This window comes from Aegilops tauschii, chromosome 6 (genome assembly GCF_002575655.3).
Source record: "Aegilops tauschii subsp. strangulata cultivar AL8/78 chromosome 6, Aet v6.0, whole genome shotgun sequence".
Classification (NCBI taxonomy): Eukaryota; Viridiplantae; Streptophyta; class Magnoliopsida; order Poales; family Poaceae; genus Aegilops; species Aegilops tauschii.
In genome coordinates, this window is record NC_053040.3 from 423214686 (window position 1) to 423232813 (window position 18128).

At 50.8% G+C, this 18128-nt stretch overlaps 2 protein-coding genes and 1 pseudogene across 2 annotated transcripts; all 3 read left to right on the forward strand.

The window, feature by feature from the left end:
• Positions 1-1561: 1561 nt before the first annotated feature.
• On the forward strand, positions 1562-6072 carry LOC109741045 (5-oxoprolinase 1). Its single transcript, XM_020300121.4, has 2 exons — positions 1562-1776; positions 2112-6072. The coding sequence occupies exon 2, from the start codon at positions 2157-2159 to the stop codon at positions 5919-5921; it is 3765 nt and encodes a 1254-aa protein (XP_020155710.1). The 5' UTR covers positions 1562-1776; positions 2112-2156; the 3' UTR covers positions 5922-6072.
• Positions 6073-9536: 3464 nt separating this feature from the next.
• On the forward strand, positions 9537-13757 carry LOC109741050 (isoflavone 2'-hydroxylase-like; annotated as a pseudogene).
• Positions 13758-15723: 1966 nt separating this feature from the next.
• Positions 15724-16113, forward strand: LOC109741051 (uncharacterized). The gene has a single exon (XM_020300124.1). It carries the CDS (start codon positions 15724-15726, stop codon positions 16111-16113), a length of 390 nt encoding a protein of 129 aa, XP_020155713.1.
• The last annotated feature ends 2015 nt before the right edge of the window (positions 16114-18128 follow it).

The following is an 18128-nucleotide window of genomic DNA, read 5'->3' on the forward strand; positions in this document are numbered from 1 at the left end:
TTAATGTCGAGTACGTTCTTGTTTTTAGATTTTTTGTTACCTTGGTGCATCAACAATGGGGTGGCAGCGATGTGCATTGAGATCAAGTCTCTTTGGTATCTCCCTACCTAAACGACGTCTTATTCGGCACGGGGCGAAGGGCCTATGAGGGTAGGTGTCATCAAATTTGTTGACTCTTTTCAGATATTAGCAGTTGTGTGTCAATCAATGAAAACCGTTGGCTGAATTTTAGTGTGATGACTTCGACATGTTCTTTCGAGTTATTTTGCGGTATGACTTGATTTCTCTGTCCTCTGGACTGATGGTGAAGGATTGCAAGCCGGTATTGCGTGAAATAATGCCCCAATTGATCTTCTTTCGGTGGTTACTAGATCTTATTTCCCAGTGACAATTGGCTATTGCCTCCTTCAAAGCATGTTATGGGAGAGCGTTTAGTGTCCATCTCCCTTACTGCCGGTTCAGTGTGTTTTCAAACTCCAACAAGCGGCGTACAATCGAATGAAAAATACACCCCCAGTATGATTTTTGATGTAATTTTAAATTTTACTGGTTGTTTTTGGCTTGATGTCTTTACATAGTACCGTCAACTTGTTTTATTTGATGATATTTGTTTTTTTAAATGACACTCAAAAGCCCAAGGGCGTTTCATATTTGATATTTATATAAAAAAAGCAGACAATACAAATGAACTAGACACAAAACGACCTGTAAAAATAATAAAATTACACAAAAAATCATACTGGTCATCTTCTTCCTTCACTTGTTCGTCATCCATCGAAACTTAAAAAATACACTAAACATGCAATGAGGGACATGGACACATGCAAACTCCACTGTCATACAAGACTTTGAAGATCACAATAGCCACTCGCTGCAAACAAGAAGATCTCATATTTGGTTAGGGCGGCATTCCACACAGCACAAACTTGTAGTCCTTCACAACCAATCCAAAGGGTTGTAGAAACCGTACATTGTCGCGGGACAAAAATAAATGAAGAGGTCGAAGTCCCACCCGAATAACCAGCCAACTGCTTTCCTGTGATACACACACAAACCGCCAAGATCCACCAACAAATCTGGCAATGCCTACTGGCACAGGCCCTTCGTTGAAGCCGAATCAAACGCCGTCGAGGTAGACAGAGGCCGAAGATACCTTATTCCAATGAAACATCGCCGCCTCCACCTAGCCTATGCCGCCAGGGAAACAAAATCGAAAGAAAAACATAACCTACTAGTACTAGAAAAAACAATGAAGAGGACGGGTCCTGACTACTCTAACCCTTGGCGTGTCTGCCAGAAGGAAGAGAGGAGGGAGCCGTGAAGACGGTGTGAAAGAAACCCTAGGCGACTGTTGCTCGCAAGAGTATTTTGATTTTGATTTTGTCGACAATTATACTCAGTTTTAGGATGACTTTTGGTGCCTTTTCTCAATAATATTCAATTTTGATATGTCAAACTTCTGAACGAAAAAATCCTTGAAATCAAACTGCAGGAGTTCACAATTAGCAAACCGTACCGAAAACCCTTGTGTGCAAAAACAACCCCAGGAAACAGAAAAATCACCGTGTCACTCCTCCTTATCCTCTTCGTTTCCTTTTTCGATTTTGCCTCTCCACTCCAGTGTCGACGGCCACGGCGGCAAGGCCATCACCGCCAAGCAGAAGACGGCTCGACGCCTACTTCCTCCGGCTCCCAGATTCTCACGGCACCATCTTCTCACCCCTCGCCGCCGGACGCTCCCCCGAGCCCCTACCGTCGGAGCACGCCACCTCGAAGGTATTCTTCTCAGCCCTCTTCCCCCTACTAAACTGGAGTGGAGATCCGTCCGGGATTGAGATTGGGTTGATTCCTTCCGCCGGTAAAGACTCTAGCTTGCTTGGATCGTGCCGAGAAGTTTTGTTCTACTCTTCGCTGCTGTGAGCAATCTAATCTAAATCGTTCTATCTGAGATGAGATACTCCAGTTGATCTTGATCCCATGGTTCGATTTTTTTTCCACTCCAGTGGATCCAGTTTGCTGCGGGTTCGTTTGCTCGTTGTTGACAGAGTATAATGGTAGCTCGTTGCAGGTTATAGCCAGTTACTAACGACCATGTTGTTTGACGCTTGCAGAGGACTCAGATTCCTGGGGTGTTTGACATCTGAGGAGGGGGGAAGATGGGCAGCGTGGACAAGTTCAGGTTCTGCATTGATCGGGGCGGCACGTTCACCGACATCTACGCCGAGGTCCCCGGCAGGCCGGAAGGCTATGTCATGAAGCTCCTCTCCGTCGACCCGTCCAACTACGACGATGCTCCCATCGAGGGGATCAGGAGGATTCTAGAGGAGTTTTCTGGCGAGAGGATCCCCCGGTCGTCCAAGATCCCAACCGGCATGATCGACTGGATCCGGATGGGCACCACGGTGGCTACAAACGCGCTTCTTGAGAGGAAGGGTGAGAGGATCGCGCTCTGTGTCACCCGGGGCTTCAAGGACCTGCTTCAGATTGGTAACCAGGCCCGACCGAACATATTCGACCTCAAGGTCTTGAAGCCTTCGAATCTCTACGAGGAGGTGGTCGAGGTCGATGAGCGGGTTGAACTTGTTCTTGATGGTGAGAGGGATGATTCTTCTATTGAAGGGATCTCAGGGGAATTGGTCAGAGTGGGGAAGCCAGTTGATGTGGAGTCATTGAAGCCTTTACTGAAAGGTTTGCTTGACAAGGGTATACGGTGTCTGGCGGTGGTGCTGATGCATTCATATACCTATCCCCATCATGAGCTCCTCATCGAGAAACTAGCCCTGGAAATGGGATTTAAGCATGTATCTTTGTCTTCGTCGTTGACACCGATGGTACGCGCAGTACCTCGGGGCCTCACAGCCAGTGTGGATGCTTACCTAACACCAGTCATCAAAGAGTACCTATCAGCATTCATGTCAAGATTTGAAGGGGGAGCTGAACAAGTCAATGTGCTGTTTATGCAGTCAGATGGTGGTCTTGCCCCGGAGAGCAGATTCTCTGGGCACAAAGCAGTATTGTCAGGCCCTGCAGGTGGTGTTGTTGGCTACTCACAGACCTTGTTTGAACTTGAGACATCAAAGCCACTCATTGGGTTTGACATGGGAGGTACATCCACCGATGTGAGCCGCTATGATGGAAGCTATGAACAAGTTCTTGAGACCCAAATTGCTGGGGCAATCATTCAAGCTCCGCAGCTTGACATAAACACAGTGGCTGCTGGTGGCGGATCAAAGCTTAAGTTTCAGTTTGGAGCCTTCAAGGTTGGGCCAGAATCGGTTGGAGCACACCCTGGTCCAGTTTGCTACAGGAAAGGTGGTCAGCTGGCAATTACTGATGCCAACTTGATCTTGGGGACTGTTATTCCTGAGTACTTTCCATCCATATTTGGTCCTAATGAAAATTTGCCCCTCGATTATGAGGCTACAAGGAAGGCATTTGAGGAACTTGCTGTTGAGATCAACTCTTATCGAAAGAGTCAGGACCCATTAGTGAAGGGCATGGCAATTGAGGAGATTGCTCTTGGGTTCGTCAATGTTGCAAACGAGGCAATGTGCCGACCGATACGCCAGTTGACAGAAATGAAGGGGCATGATACTAAGAACCATGCACTAGCGTGCTTTGGTGGTGCAGGTCCTCAGCATGCATGCGCTATAGCAAGGTCCCTAGGCATGTCTGAGTTACTTATTCATCGTTATTGTGGCATATTGAGTGCATACGGGATGGGCCTTGCTGATGTTATTGAAGATCTGCAAGAGCCATATTCTGCTGTTTATAACACAGATTCTGCCACAGAGGCATCTCGAAGAGTAGCTCATTTGGTAAAGCAGGTGAAAGAAAAGCTAGTGGAGCAGGGATTTGGAGATGAGAGCATCAGGGCAGATTCATACTTGAACTTGAGGTACGAGGGAACTGATACAGCAATCATGGTTAAAGAGCCTGAGAAAGAATCTGGATGTGATTATGCTGATGAGTTTGTTAAAATGTTTCAACAAGAGTATGGCTTCAAATTGTTACACAGAAAGATACTCATATGCGACGTAAGAGTCCAGGGTGTTGGTGCCACCAACATTTTGCAACCTCGTGAACTGACGCCAATATCAACTAAACCCTTGCAAGAAAGTTCATGCAAAATTTATTTTTCACATGGATGGCAAGAAACTCCACTATACAAGCTTGAGAATTTGGGTTATGGACATGTCTTGGAGGGCCCTGTGGTTATTATGAATGGGAATAGTACAGTGATAGTAGAAAAAGACTGCAAGGCTGTCATCACTAAGTATGGCAACATAAGAATTGAGATTGGTGCATCTCTGAGTACTGTAGAAATATCAGAAACAGTGGCTGACGTAGTTCAACTTTCTATCTTTAATCACCGATTCATGGGTATTGCTGAACAGATGGGTAGGACACTTCAAAGAACTTCCATTTCTACAAACATAAAGGAACGGCTGGACTTCTCTTGTGCTTTATTTGGTTCAGATGGTGGCCTTGTTGCAAATGCCCCTCATGTTCCTGTACATTTGGGAGCCATGTCTAGCACTGTATGCTGGCAACTTAATTATTGGGGTGATAACCTGCATGAGGGTGATGTTCTTGTTACAAATCATCCATGTTCTGGGGGTAGCCATCTGCCAGACATCACAGTTGTCACACCAGTGTTTAATGATGGTAAGCTGATCTTCTTTGTTGCTAGTAGAGGTCACCATGCAGAGATTGGGGGTATCACGCCAGGAAGCATGCCTCCTTTCTCAAAATGCATCTCGGAGGAAGGTGCTGCCATCAAAGCGTTTAAACTTGTGGAAAGGGGTGTTTTTCAAGAGGAAGGAATAGTTCAGTTGCTGCAGTCACCCTGTTCCGATGAACTTACCAATGAAAAAATTCCAGGAACACGCAAGATTGCGGACAATCTTTCTGATCTCCGTGCTCAGGTGGCAGCAAACCAACGTGGAATAACACTTATCAAAGAACTGATAAATCAGTATGGCTTGATCACTGTGCAGTCTTATATGAATCACGTCCAAAAGAATGCCGAGGTAGCTGTGAGAGAGATGCTCAAGGTAGTCGCATCTAGAGTGGAAAAGGAGACAGGGTCTTGTGTTATTGAAGATGAAGACTACATGGATGATGGCTCTGTGCTCCATTTGAAGCTCACCCTTGATTCTCGTCGAGGTGAGGCTACCTTTGACTTCGAGGGCACCAGTCCTGAGGTGTATGGTAACTGGAATGCTCCTGAAGCAGTAACAGCAGCTGCTGTCATATACTCCCTGCGATGCTTGGTGGATGTAGATATACCCTTAAATCAAGGTTGCCTAGCTCCTGTGAAGATCATCATCCCCAAGGGCTCTTTCCTTTCACCAAGTGACAAGGCTGCAGTGGTTGGCGGCAATGTGTTAACCTCTCAGAGGGTGACAGACGTTGTCCTAATGGCGTTCGAAGCCTGTGCCTGCTCCCAGGGCTGCATGAACAATTTGACCTTTGGAGATGACACTTTTGGTTACTATGAGACTATCGGAGGTGGTTGTGGTGCCGGGCCGTGCTGGAATGGTACAAGTGGTGTTCAGTGTCACATGACGAACACAAGGATGACTGATCCAGAGATCTTTGAGCAGCGGTACCCGGTTCTTTTGCACAGATTTAGCATCAGAGAGAGCAGCGGAGGTTCTGGTTTACACAGAGGCGGTGATGGCCTTGTAAGGGAGATTGAATTCCGCCGGCCTGTTGTTGTGAGCATTCTTTCTGAGAGACGGGTGCATGCTCCCAGGGGATTGAAGGGAGGGGAAAATGGAGCTCGTGGCGCAAACTATCTAGTCAGGAAAGATGGTCGCAGAGTTTACCTTGGAGGGAAGAATACGGTCACAGTTAATGCTGGTGAGATTCTTCAGATCCTCACTCCTGGTGGCGGCGGTTTCGGCTCTCCTTGATGGTGTCCTTGTGGACGCTAATCTGTCATGTTTTCTATTTACATAGAATAAAGCTTGCACATACATTATCTGGTACAGATCCCAGCCGTTATTGATGCTTCTGAGGCACTAGAGCTGAATAAATCATGATAATTGCTTGCTTTTATCCGAACTACTTTTGCTCGGCGTTCTAATTTGGCCTACTAATTTGCTGAATCATAGTGTTGTCCATGAACTGAGCTGCTTGTTTCCCTCCTGCATGGTTCAGTTTTGGTCTCCACTTCCCATGCTGTCATCTGAGAAGTATCATATCAGCTGCATCTATGCTCATGACAGTACAGACAAACAAAATCTATGCCCCTGATGCCTTGAAGCTTTACTGTTTGCCACATGTGCTTTCTGTTAATTGTTTGTTATTTTTCAGTTTGGTGATCTTTGGGATGGTACACCAATATTATCCGTTTATATATGAGGAACTGTGACACAATTTTTTTGCTACACTAGCTTTCTGTAGTATTAGGCACTCCATAGAGGTTCATAATGTTGGATATCGGGCTCATATCGGCCTGCCTGAAAAGAGCGAATATGACCGGCATTGCAGCGAATATGACCGAAGTACCAGTCAATAGTCGGTGAAGGTGGCCAACAGATACCGCAGTATCGGCTGATACCGGCGAGACCTAGAACCCATATGCACTTCATCTGAAGCCTGCAATTTTTTTTTTTCACTTTTGTGCGCGCTTCGTATGGTCTGAAGAAATAGAATGCTGCAAGTTGCCAGTTGCTGTTGCTAGTGTAGTGTGCATAGCGAACATGCAGTCACTAACATATTTGTCAGTTGTCATAGCAGTCCATGAACAATCATTGCACGAAGCGGTTACCAACATCGAGAAAGCGAGACGAGAGGAGTTCCCGCCCCCTCGATCTACCGCGGGCAAGCCCGTCGGTCTTCTCACCCTCCGGCCGCCGTTCTGGTGGCAGGTGGGGGTACCGCGGTGCTTTGCTCCGGTGGTGTACATACTAGGAGTAGGTTCCCCTGCGGCGGTGTTTTGAGGGTTGGTGGCGGTGCGGCCGTGGGAGAATAAGTGGCTCCAGTCCTCCCCTCCTCGCCGGCGGTCTTCTAATTGGCAGTGAGGGGATGTGAGCGGTGGTCTTGTATGCGTCTGGATCCGTGGATTTGTTGTGCCTCGGGGCTCCTGGCAAGGAGACGGCCGGCTGATGGAATTTTCGTCCCTCATCCCTGTCTTCGTCATGGTGAGGTGGCTTCTGGTCTCGTGGTGGGGGTGCAGCGGTGAGCTGGTAGTTGCCGCCGGCTGGATCCGTCGCCTGTACAGAAGATCTTCGTGGATTTTAGGTTGCATCTCTCGCCGGCAGCAGGCTGGCTTCTGTCGTGGAGCATTGCCCGATCTTCTCTCTCTGGCCGAGCAACAAAGAGAGGTGGTCGTGCGCGGGAGAGAGAATCCCTTGCTGAGACTTGTTTTTGCTATTGAGAGGCGGCCGACCCTTCTTCTAAATTTTTTGAGTTAAAGGTTTTGAGAATTCGTTTAGGTGTGGCTTAACTCCTCAAAAAGAATCAAAGGGAATATTTAGAGGAGTTAAGTCCACTACGAGTTCATGCCCGAAAAAAAAAGTCATCTACGAGTTCAGCTAGAGATGCCCTAAATGCTTTTAAGCTTCTAGGAAAAAGATTCAGCTTGAAAAGTGATAATTTTTCTATTATCTAGTATACTGTTCACTTCTATCCTCCTCTCTTCCTCACTAGTATAGTTTATTTTTTTTAGAAAAGGAGGATGACCCCCGGCCTCTGCATCTGGGAGATGCATACGGCCACTTTATTGATTATTCTCGAGGACCTTACAAAGTATTACAACAATGTGCCTGAATCCACCATCTTGGCAACACATGCCGCTACTCCTATCCAAAATGATGAAGGGGTGCTAGCTGGGGCACTACCCAAACCACTCACCTAAGCCTAACATCAAAAGCTGGAAGCCGAAACATATTCGGAAGCCCCAGCCGAGCCACATACCGGGTCTGGGGCACAATCCGGTCAGACGCACTCGTGTGTCGTCGCCGCCATCTTCCACAGGTCCGTCTTCAGGTCATATTGAGGCTTCTACCTTGTATGGCCACTCAGCCATCGACGTCACCATGACGCCAGACAGCAACCTCCTCCTGCGCGAGTCCATCTCCGCGCATCAGACGCCGAGTCTCAACAGCACCACGCCGCCGAGATCCGCCACCATCAATGTGTAAGATGAAGCACCGCTCCACCAAAGTCGCCGTCCTCTGGTCCCTCGAGCCCGTGTGCACCTCCAAGAATGACGCCCCATGGGGGAAAACGACACCAGAGAGCCGCCGTCATCCGATCTACTGATCTAGGGTTTCCCCCGGAGGTAGCAGAGAGTGGCCTTGAACTTCTCCACGACGATGCCTTCAGGAAGGGAACGACGCAGACAGCGTTGCCATCGCCGGCCTTGGCAGTAGCCAAAAGCAGGTTTTCACCCAGATCTGATCGAAAACCTCCATCTCTTGTGCACGGGTCGCCGCCATCCTTGCCGGGATCTGGATGATCCCGCCTGCCAGATCTCAGCAAGGGGAAGCCCCCCCCCCCCCCCACCGAGACCCGCCGGCCGCCACCCCTGGAAGCCAGATCCATATGCGACTCAGCCGACCGCGGCCAACTGAGCGCCCGGGAGCAGCACCAGCAGCCGACGCCCCCGAGCCACCCACGGCATCGAAGAGGCAGCCGCCTTCGCACGCCCCCGAGGACGGACCCCCAGATCCAACACGACGGCTCCGCCCCTCCTCTGGCGAAGCGGCCGCGAGATGCAGCGGAGGCGCCCCGCCGCCACCTTCCTCGGAGCGTGCGCGGCGTTCGCCGGCGGCCTCCTCGGGTGGCGGCGAGACTGGGAGGGCGAGGGGGTGGGGAGCGGCGGCGCTAGATCGGGGTTCCCCCGAGTCGCCAGAGGAGGGGCGACGCGGGGGGTTGTTGGCGCATTTGCGTGGGGGTGTGGATAGGTCTCATTCGACTGAGGTTTGTCTCAGGCGGATCTCGCGGGATTCGGTCGGCGTTTGTCTCCGGTGGATTCACGTGGATCTGGTATTTGTTCGTGTGTTCGTGTGTTTACTGGTTGGATCCTTCCAATCTAAGATTCTCTTCGACAGCCGCAGTTGCTGTTCTGGTACGCTGGTCCTATAGGACCTTAGCACGACGACTTTCCGACTGTCTACTACAACCTTTTTGTCCGGCTCCAGCGAGGGAGGGATGATGATGGTGGCGTGCCTTCGGCTCGCTTCAGTGTTTGTAGTCGTCGTTAGATGGTCTACGGATCTAGATGTAATTTTTATTATTTCTGATATTCATTGTACTACATGATTGATGATGAATAGATTGAAAGTTTTCTAAAAAAAATACATGTAAGAAAGAAAATAATAACAAAAACTTGAAAAACTTGCACGGGTCTCAATGTAAAATCCCACAAATATAGCGAGACTTACGATTTCTTTACAATTATCCCAACCTAACTCTGAAGGAAAATGCCTCCCGTGTACTCCATCCGTCTCACAATGTAAGACGTTTTTGATGCTACACTAGGGTTGAAAAGCGTCTTACATTATGTGCCGGAGTTTTTTTTTTTTTTTTTTTTTTTTTTTTTTTTTTTTACAATTGCCTCCCGCGTGCATAGTTGATGTTAGAACAATACTTGTAATAGTTGAAGCCATGTAGTAAGCATCAACGAAGCACAACCCAAGATTAATCCAGCAGAACCATGGCCATTAATTTGCTCCCGGAGTCTAAGCATGAATAGTACTACCTTGCCGTCTTGGTGACCGTCCTCCTCGTGGCGCCACTGTTCGCGCTGATGCATCGACGAAGCGGGAATCCTCGCCCTAAACTGCCGCCGGGACCCGTCCCTCTCCCCGTGGTCGGCCACCTGCACCTCTTCAAGAAGCCGCTGCACCGCACCCTCGCGCGCCTCGCCGCCCGCCACGGCGCCGTGCTCGGCCTCCGCTTCGGCTCCCGCAGCGTGGTCGTCGTGTCCTCCGCCCAGGCCGCCGAGGAGTGCCTCGGCGCGCAGGACGTCGCGTTCGCCAACAGGCCGCAGCTGCCGTCCGGCGGGATCCTCTCCTACGACTGGTCCACCATGGGCACCACCAACTACGGGCCGTACTGGCGCCACGTCCGCCGCATCGCCGTGACCGAGATCATGGCCGCGCACCGGGTGGACGACTTCGCAGACGTGCACGTGCGCGAGGCGCGCGCCATGGCGCGGGGCCTCTTCCACGCGGCTCTTGGCGCCATGGGGCAGCGGGCCCGGGTCGAGCTCAAGTCGCGCCTGTTCGAGCTGCTCCTGAATACCATGAATCCATGATGGGCATGATCTGCGACAAAAGCCACCACGGCGCCGGTAGCGTCGACGCGGGGGTGAGCGAGGAGGCGCGATGGTTCAGGCATATGGTGGAGGAGGCGATGACGCTCAGCGGCGCGTCGACGGTGTGGGACTTCCTGCCGGCGGCGCTGCGGTGCCGGTGGCTGGACGTGGGCGGGGTGGGGCGGCGGCTATGGCGGCTGCGGGAGAGCCGGACCAAGTTCCTGCAGGGGCTGATCGACGGGCAGCGGAAGGAGATGGGGAAGGGCGAGGAGGGACGGAGGAGGACGATGATCGGCGCGCTGCTCTCCATGCAGCGCAAGGACCCCGAGGCGTGCCCGGACCAGCTCATCCGCTCCTTGTGCATAGTGAGTGAGCCATCAATCATTCACCAGTGTCCATAGCTTTGACGAAACCTCATGGCTTGCTTCCTTCGTTTCCTCACCCCGATCCCAAGAGCTCCTTCAAAGCCGGGACGGTCACGTCGGCGGACACCATCGAGTGGGCGATGTCGCTCCTGCTAAACAATCCCGAGGTGATGCTGAGAGCGCGCGAGGAGATGGACGCGTGCATAGGAGAACCAGCACGGCTGCTCGAGGCGACCGATCTCCCGAACCTGCCGTACCTCCGATGCATCATCATGGAGACCCTCCGGCTGTACCCGCCGGCGCCGCTTCTCGTCCTCCACGAGCCACGAGTCATCCGCCGACTGCACCGTCGGGGGATTCTACATTCCCCAGGGGACGATGCTCCTCGTCAACGCGTTTGCAATCCACAGGGATCCTCAGCTATGGCATGAACCAGCAAGCTTCGTTCCTGAGAGGTAGTGGTGCTAAATTAGCATGGCAGATGTAGTGATGCTAACTTGATCTTGTATCTGCATACATTTTTCGGCAGGTTTGAGGATGGGATAAATGGAGATAAGATGGTGATCCCATTTGGCATGGGTAGACGACGATGCCCGGCGGAGCAATTGGGCATTTTTTTTTTAAGAAAAGGAGGATGACCCCGGCCTCTGCATCTGGGCGATGTATACGGTCACTTTATTAATTATTTTCACAAGACCTTACAAAGTTATACAACAGTAAGACTAAAGCCGCCGTCTAAACAATAAATGTCGCTACACCTATCCAGTTGATGAAGGGGCGCAGATAGCCTGGGCCTAATACCAAACAGACATCGCAGCCAGGCCTAACATCTAAGACCTGAGACCCCAACCTAGCCACTTGCCGGGTCTGGGGCACTCACTGGTCCGGCGTGCTCTCAGAGGCCGCCGCCGCCAACTGCCACCGCTCCATCTTCAGAACTGTACTGATGCATCAATCTTGCTTGGTCTAGCTATCGTCGACGCCACCATGGCGCCCAACGACACCTCCTCCCTGCGCGCAAACAGCTGAGCACGTCGCGGTCGCCACTGATACACCTCAGTGCCATGCTGCCAAGTACCATCAGCCGACACAGCTTGAAGTCCTTGAAAGATCTGTCGTGCGTAGCACCTGCCGACCAGGCATGACAAAGCGTAGCACCTGTCGATCAGGAATGACTTGACATCTCCACCGAAACTCCGTGCAAGACGAAGCCGCTCCACCTCCTGACTCTGACTTCAGCGCTGCTCCACAAATGATGCTCCCAAGAGAGAAACGACACCGCAGTGCCGCCATCGTCCAATCTGGAACACCAGATTCTAGGGTTTCCCCCGGACCAGCACGAGTGGGTCGACAGTAGTTACACGACGATGCCTTCATCAAGGTAACGGCGTAGAACGCCGCCATCGCCTGCCGTCGGCTCGGTTTTCACCGGCAACCATGTCTCCCTAACTCGCAGCCGGGACTAGATGATGGATCTCGAGATCCGATCACCAAGCTTCTGGCCGGCCACCGCCGATGAAGAAGATGACCACCACCACTGGCTACACCGGCCAGAACAGATCTGCCATGGGCGCCGCCAAGCAGTCCACCAGGCCCTCCCGCCGCCGCCGATCTAAAGCCAGATGACATGCCGCCGAAGACCGCATCGCGCCGCCGCCCGATCCAGGCCAGCCGCCGCCGCCGTCGAAGCCAACGCCGTCGCTTCTAGATCGGCCGCACCTCCACGCATGTTGGGGCCCCGCCACCCCTGAGACGCGGGAGGGAGGAAGAGCCCCCGCCACCGCCGTCGGCCTCCGGGCGCAAGCCGGCGGCAGGAGGAGGGGAGGAAGATGGGCTAGGCCCGGCGGCGGCTAGGGTTGGGGAGCCCCCGAATCGCCCGAGCGGGGGGCGAGCGAGGGTTGGCCCGTGTGTTTTACTTGGCATGGCGGAGCAATTGGGCATGCAAACGGTAGGCCTTGCTCTTGGGACGATGATTCAGTGCTTGGACTGGGAGAGGGTGGAGCATGATCTCGTTGACATGACTGAGGGGTCTGGTCAAACCATGCCAAAGCACTTACCTTTGGAGGCTTTCTATCGGCCTCGAGCTTCTATGGTTCTTCATCTTTCCGGGATAGAGTAAATTTTCTTTTGAGGGGTCCGGGATAGAGTAATTGTTGTTGTGTAATATATACATGGTTGTTTCGTTGTACTACATAGTACTCCCGCGCGTTGATGCAAGAATTTATAGCAATAAATTTATCAAGAATAAAACTGTAATATATGAAGAATAACACATTTTCATGTTCTCGTTGTATGTTATTGGTAGCAGACCTAGTATTAAATGGAGAATGGTTGTATGTTAGGTTGCCCGTAGTGGGTAGTATCATACTCCCTCCGATTCTATTTACTCGGCGCATAACTCTAAACATGGATACCAAAGAGCCCCAACAAAGCAAAAGAACAGACGGTTTTACCCCGCAGCTTGCGTGATCTGCATGCGTGAACCATCAGCCGTTATGATTGGCCGAAGTTCCTGCATGCTTGGTATACATGGCTCTCAGCCACTGCATGCACATGCTTCCCTCTCCCGCATGCACTGTGTTGGAAACATGCCAAATTAACGCAAAGCACTGCAGCCGAGGTAGAAAAGGAGGGGCGTAGTTGGAAACAACTGCTGTAAAGTAGGATCGCGCAGACCATTACGAAAAAAAAGAAAAAAACTTAGGCACAGAGTAAAACGAATCGGAGGGAGTAACTTAGTATCATGCATATGATACTAGTTTATAATACTACATTTCTAATGCATAGTATTATATATTAGTATCACAGATGATCTTATTTATTGTCATGCATTTTTTTCTGACCTACAGAGGATTATAGTTTTGAAATCAAAGAAAGAATTGGAAGTATCTATTTCTGATGGACAGGTGCATAAAAAGCTACTCTCGTTTTTGCGTACTCCCTCCGTCTTTGAAAGAGTGTACTTTTAACTTTGTCGGAGGGTCAAACTATCTCAAAGTTTGATCGAGTTTGTGCAAAAATATATCAATGCTTGTGAAACCAAATAGGTATATGACGAAAATAAATTATATCATGAATGTAATGCTACTAATTTGATGGTATAAATATTAGTCTACTATTATATAAATACGGTCAAAAATAAAAAAATTTGATTTTCCAACAAAATTAAAAGTACACTCTTTTAAGGATGGAGGAAGTATGCAACAGCTAGCAGCTAGTAATACATATGAAGTCCCCCTTCATATGTAGTAGCACTCATCTTTATTTTCACCTATTCATCAAGACTGATCGGCATATCAAGTCTTCCCTCACATGGACTTTGATACCATTCGCAGGATGATTAGCTACCCGAGCATGTGGAATGACGTAAATCTATGCAATTTCATACAACTAGACATACACATACATACATACTCCAGAGCGTGACAGCCTAGCTTTTTTGTCTGTTCCCAACACACTTATTATCGTAGCCATAGGTCAAGTTAAGCATGTGTTGAAATAAAAAAAGAAATGAGTGCAGCTTAAACCAAGTGTTCCTTCTTAACAGATAGTGTCACCAGATGATTGAAAGTTTCTCGCAAAATAAAAAATAAGAAAATAGAGCATCTCTCTCTTCACGAACAAGCAACTGACAATGTATATTCTTTAGCTTTTAGTCACACCCAAGGGGCATTGCACCAGATCTATTTAATTATCGGAGGCCTAGTGCGCACGGCAAAGGCAGCAATACTCATGGCAGATCCTACCGGCAAATTACATTTCAGTAAACCGCAGATTTGCCGAGAGCGTATTATCAGGCCCTACTGCAAAGTTATGCCTAGAGCCAAATTTAAGAACATCTTCAGCCACAATGTATAAACGCCCGTGGATGCGCCCGGTCAGCGTCCGGGCGTGTCTGCTTTGACTCCCTATTTTTCCGTTCACGCAGCCATGTCCCTCAGTTTTTCTTCATATGTCTGGTTACATGCATGTGATTAATGGAGAAGAAGAGAGAGAATAAAAAGAAATAATAAAGAAAGAAAAAAGATGCTCTATGGCGGGCCTAATCCTATGTGACGAACGCAGGACCACTGATGGGGCACGCCCGGGCACTCTTCATACTCATCCCATATATGAGATGAATATGAGGGCTGCCGGACAGCCCCAGCATTCAAGTAGGCTTTGAGGGATCCGGTTGGGTCAACTTTTTGCTACTCTTTACTTCTATCTTATCCGGTCAGTGGTCACCGTGTCCGTCCGGTCAATTTAGGAAGTCCCGGTTGTAAATGCTCTTAAGTTCATGACAAACAAAACGTGGAGACTGGCGGGAGACGGTGACGGCGCTGTGACAGGTGGATCCACGTGTTAGATATTTGACATAAGCAAAAATAATCTCTCTGTAAACCGTTGGGCCTTGTCTGTCTTTAGTTTGCCGTGAGCTTTTCCGTGGTCTTCGGTAAATCACAATGTCATTTGCAGTGAGCTTTTATGTAGCCTTCGATGAATCACAATGGCGTTGGCCATGAGCTTTTATGTGACCTTCGGTAAGTTACAACGGCATTTGCCATGAGCTTTTATATAATGCGTTCGAAAAATTGGGCCACAGCCGAATGTTAGAATACAACTTGTATTGGAATTTAGACTCCTACTCGATTTGTAATAATGCTAGGTCATGTGTGGCTTGGCTCTTATATATATTTTTTGTACCGGCACGATATTGCATCAACAATTATTCAATACAATTCTTCATGGTATCAGACTTTCGATCTTAGGGTATGGCTAACCCGTCAACCCCGCCACCGCTGCCGCAGCCCGGCTACTTCGAGCGGCGTGCCGCCAAGGTCGCCGCGGCCACGGCCTCCTCTACCTCTACCCCCACCAATACCCCCTTCAATCTCCTTCACCGACACTATCTCCGATATTAGCCCCTACATCCCTGTAACCCTAGACCTCGCTGCTCACAACTACTACCATTGGCGTCACCTCTTCGACGTCCACCTTGGGCGATGCAATCTCCGCTCTCACGTTACCGACGACTCTCTTCCTCAACTTCATGATCTGCAATGGGTCAAGGATGATCTCGCCATTATTCAATGGATCTACATGCGAGTCTCCACAGAGATCTTCAATCTCGTCCACTGTGACGGTGCCTCCGCCGCCGATCTATGGGCGGCCCTTCGTCAGCTCTTCCAGGACAACGCCGATGCTCGCGCCAACAATCTCCACACCGAGCTTCGGAATACGGTGCAAGGTGATTCACCAGTCAGCGTCTACTGCCAACGCCTCAAGGCGATCGCGGATGAACTCCGCGAACTTGGTGATGCGATCGATGATCGCCAGCTCATCAACGTCCTCCTCGTCGGCGTCAGCGAGCGGTTCGAGAAGCAGGCCTCCTTCATCCCTATGATGCGTCCGCGTCCCTCCTTCGCCGAGGTTCGCTCGATGCTCCAATGGGCCGATCGTGCCCTAACTACGAAGGACTCCCATCCTTAGGTCTTCACTGCTTCTCCTTGCCCGCCTGCGTCGACGCCGCCACCGCCACCTCCACCAACAACACCTCCTCAACCATCCGGCTGACGTCCAAGTCCCAACTACCGGGGCAAAAGCCCTAGGCCGCCGCAGTTCCCCCCGGCGCCCGCTCCTGCTCCGCCCCCGGCTCCACCAACTGCACCACCACCGTCCCGGGCTTCATCAACTGCACCAACAACGCCGCCCGGATGGCGCCCATCTCCTGATCCATGGACAGGGCTAGTCCAGGCGTGGCCTATGCCCTGGTTCGCCCCTACGCCATATGGTGCCCCGCCTGCCTATACCGGTGGCTGGCAGCCCGGTGCCCATCCTCACACCGGCGCGCCCGTCCTCGCGCCTCGACAGCCGACGGCCGCGTACCACGCTGCTCCCTCCTACGCGCCACCGATCTACAACACCACTCCGTATGCATCCTATGGCGCTCCATCGTCCCCCTACCTGCAGCAGTACAATGATGGTGTCTCTCTCTTTACGCCGATGCCGGCCCTACTGCCGATGCCACCGCACCCACAAGCTCCCATGACTACACCGGCCTCTACTTCGACTCCGAGCTGGGACCAAGCTGCTTTTCTACAAGCCATAACAACTTTGCTGCACAAGGGAACTCAGGTACGGATTGGATTTTCGATTTTGGTGCTTCTCGTCATATGTCTCCATCGAGTAACTTGCTTTCTTCTTGCACACCTTCGTCTTTTCCCTCTATTACTCTCGGTGATGGATCTTCTATCCCTATTTACTGTGTCGGTCAGGCTCAAATCCAATCCCCAACTAAGCCTTTGCTTCTTCGTGATGTTCTTGTAGCTCCTGATCTTATTAAAAATCTGATTTCTATTCGCCAAATCACCACTGATAATCATGTTTCCGTTGAGTTTGACCCCTTTGGTTTGTCTGTGAAGGACTACCCGACCAAGCCCGAGATCACTCGATTCAATAGCTCCGGTGATTTATATTCTCTCCATGGTGCTCCGGTCACTGCTCCTCCAACATATATGGTGGCCTCTGTTGATTTGTGGCACCAACGTCTCGGCCATCCCAATAAAAATGTGTTATCCACACTTCTTAGTGAATTTTCAATACCTTGTAATAGAGATTCTCATAATTCTTCTATGTGTCAGTCATGTTGTCGTGGTATTCTCACCGGGGGGGGGGGGGGGGGTGCAGGACGACATATGCCACAAGGTGGCTTCGTGTGAGGGCAAGACTGCTGATGATAGGCCCGGGAGCGGGTATGCGAATAGCACGCGGTAGTTTACCCAGGTTCGGGGCTCTCCGGAGAGATAATACCCCTACTCCTGCATGTCTGAGTATATCTGGTATATCTGGTACAGAGTGCTCCTGGAGCTGTATCTGAAAGCAGTGCCACAGGCATCTGGTTTCATATATGCATGTATGTGGCATGCTCTAGTGGCTGGCCATGCTCATGGCTCATGGCCGTGAGCATGCGTATGCTCATGCGTGTGTGTGTTGTGTCCTGGATGGATGGATGGATGTGTGCCCTTTATATAGTGTGGGCTAGCTTAGAGAGTAAGCTAGGTAGTGGCATGGGCAAGGCATGGTGGGTGTCATCCTTGTCCCCTAGGTCACTTCATAAATAGTGCCCAGGGACAAGGGACACTGTACATGATGGCTGGGGTGACACGTGAACAGTGCCGGGTATGGCCGTCACGTCGGGGTCGCGTCAGGCTGCAGTTGACTTCGGGCAGTCGGCAGCCAGCAGCTGGTCGGGGTGGCCGGGTAGTCAGCAGCCAGCAGCCGGCAGCCAGCAGCCGGCCTGGTGGAGCAGTCGGCAGCCAGCAGCCGGCCTGGTGGAGCAGTCAGCAGCCAGCAGCCGGCCGGGTGGAGCAGTCAGCAGCCAGCAGCCGGCCGAGTAGCCGGACAGAGGGGCTTTGCTAGCCCCGATGTCTTGAAATATCGTCTTGCCGTCTTCGGGATACCCGTCGCCAATAACTCCGACAGTAGCCCCCGAGCCTCCGGGCAAC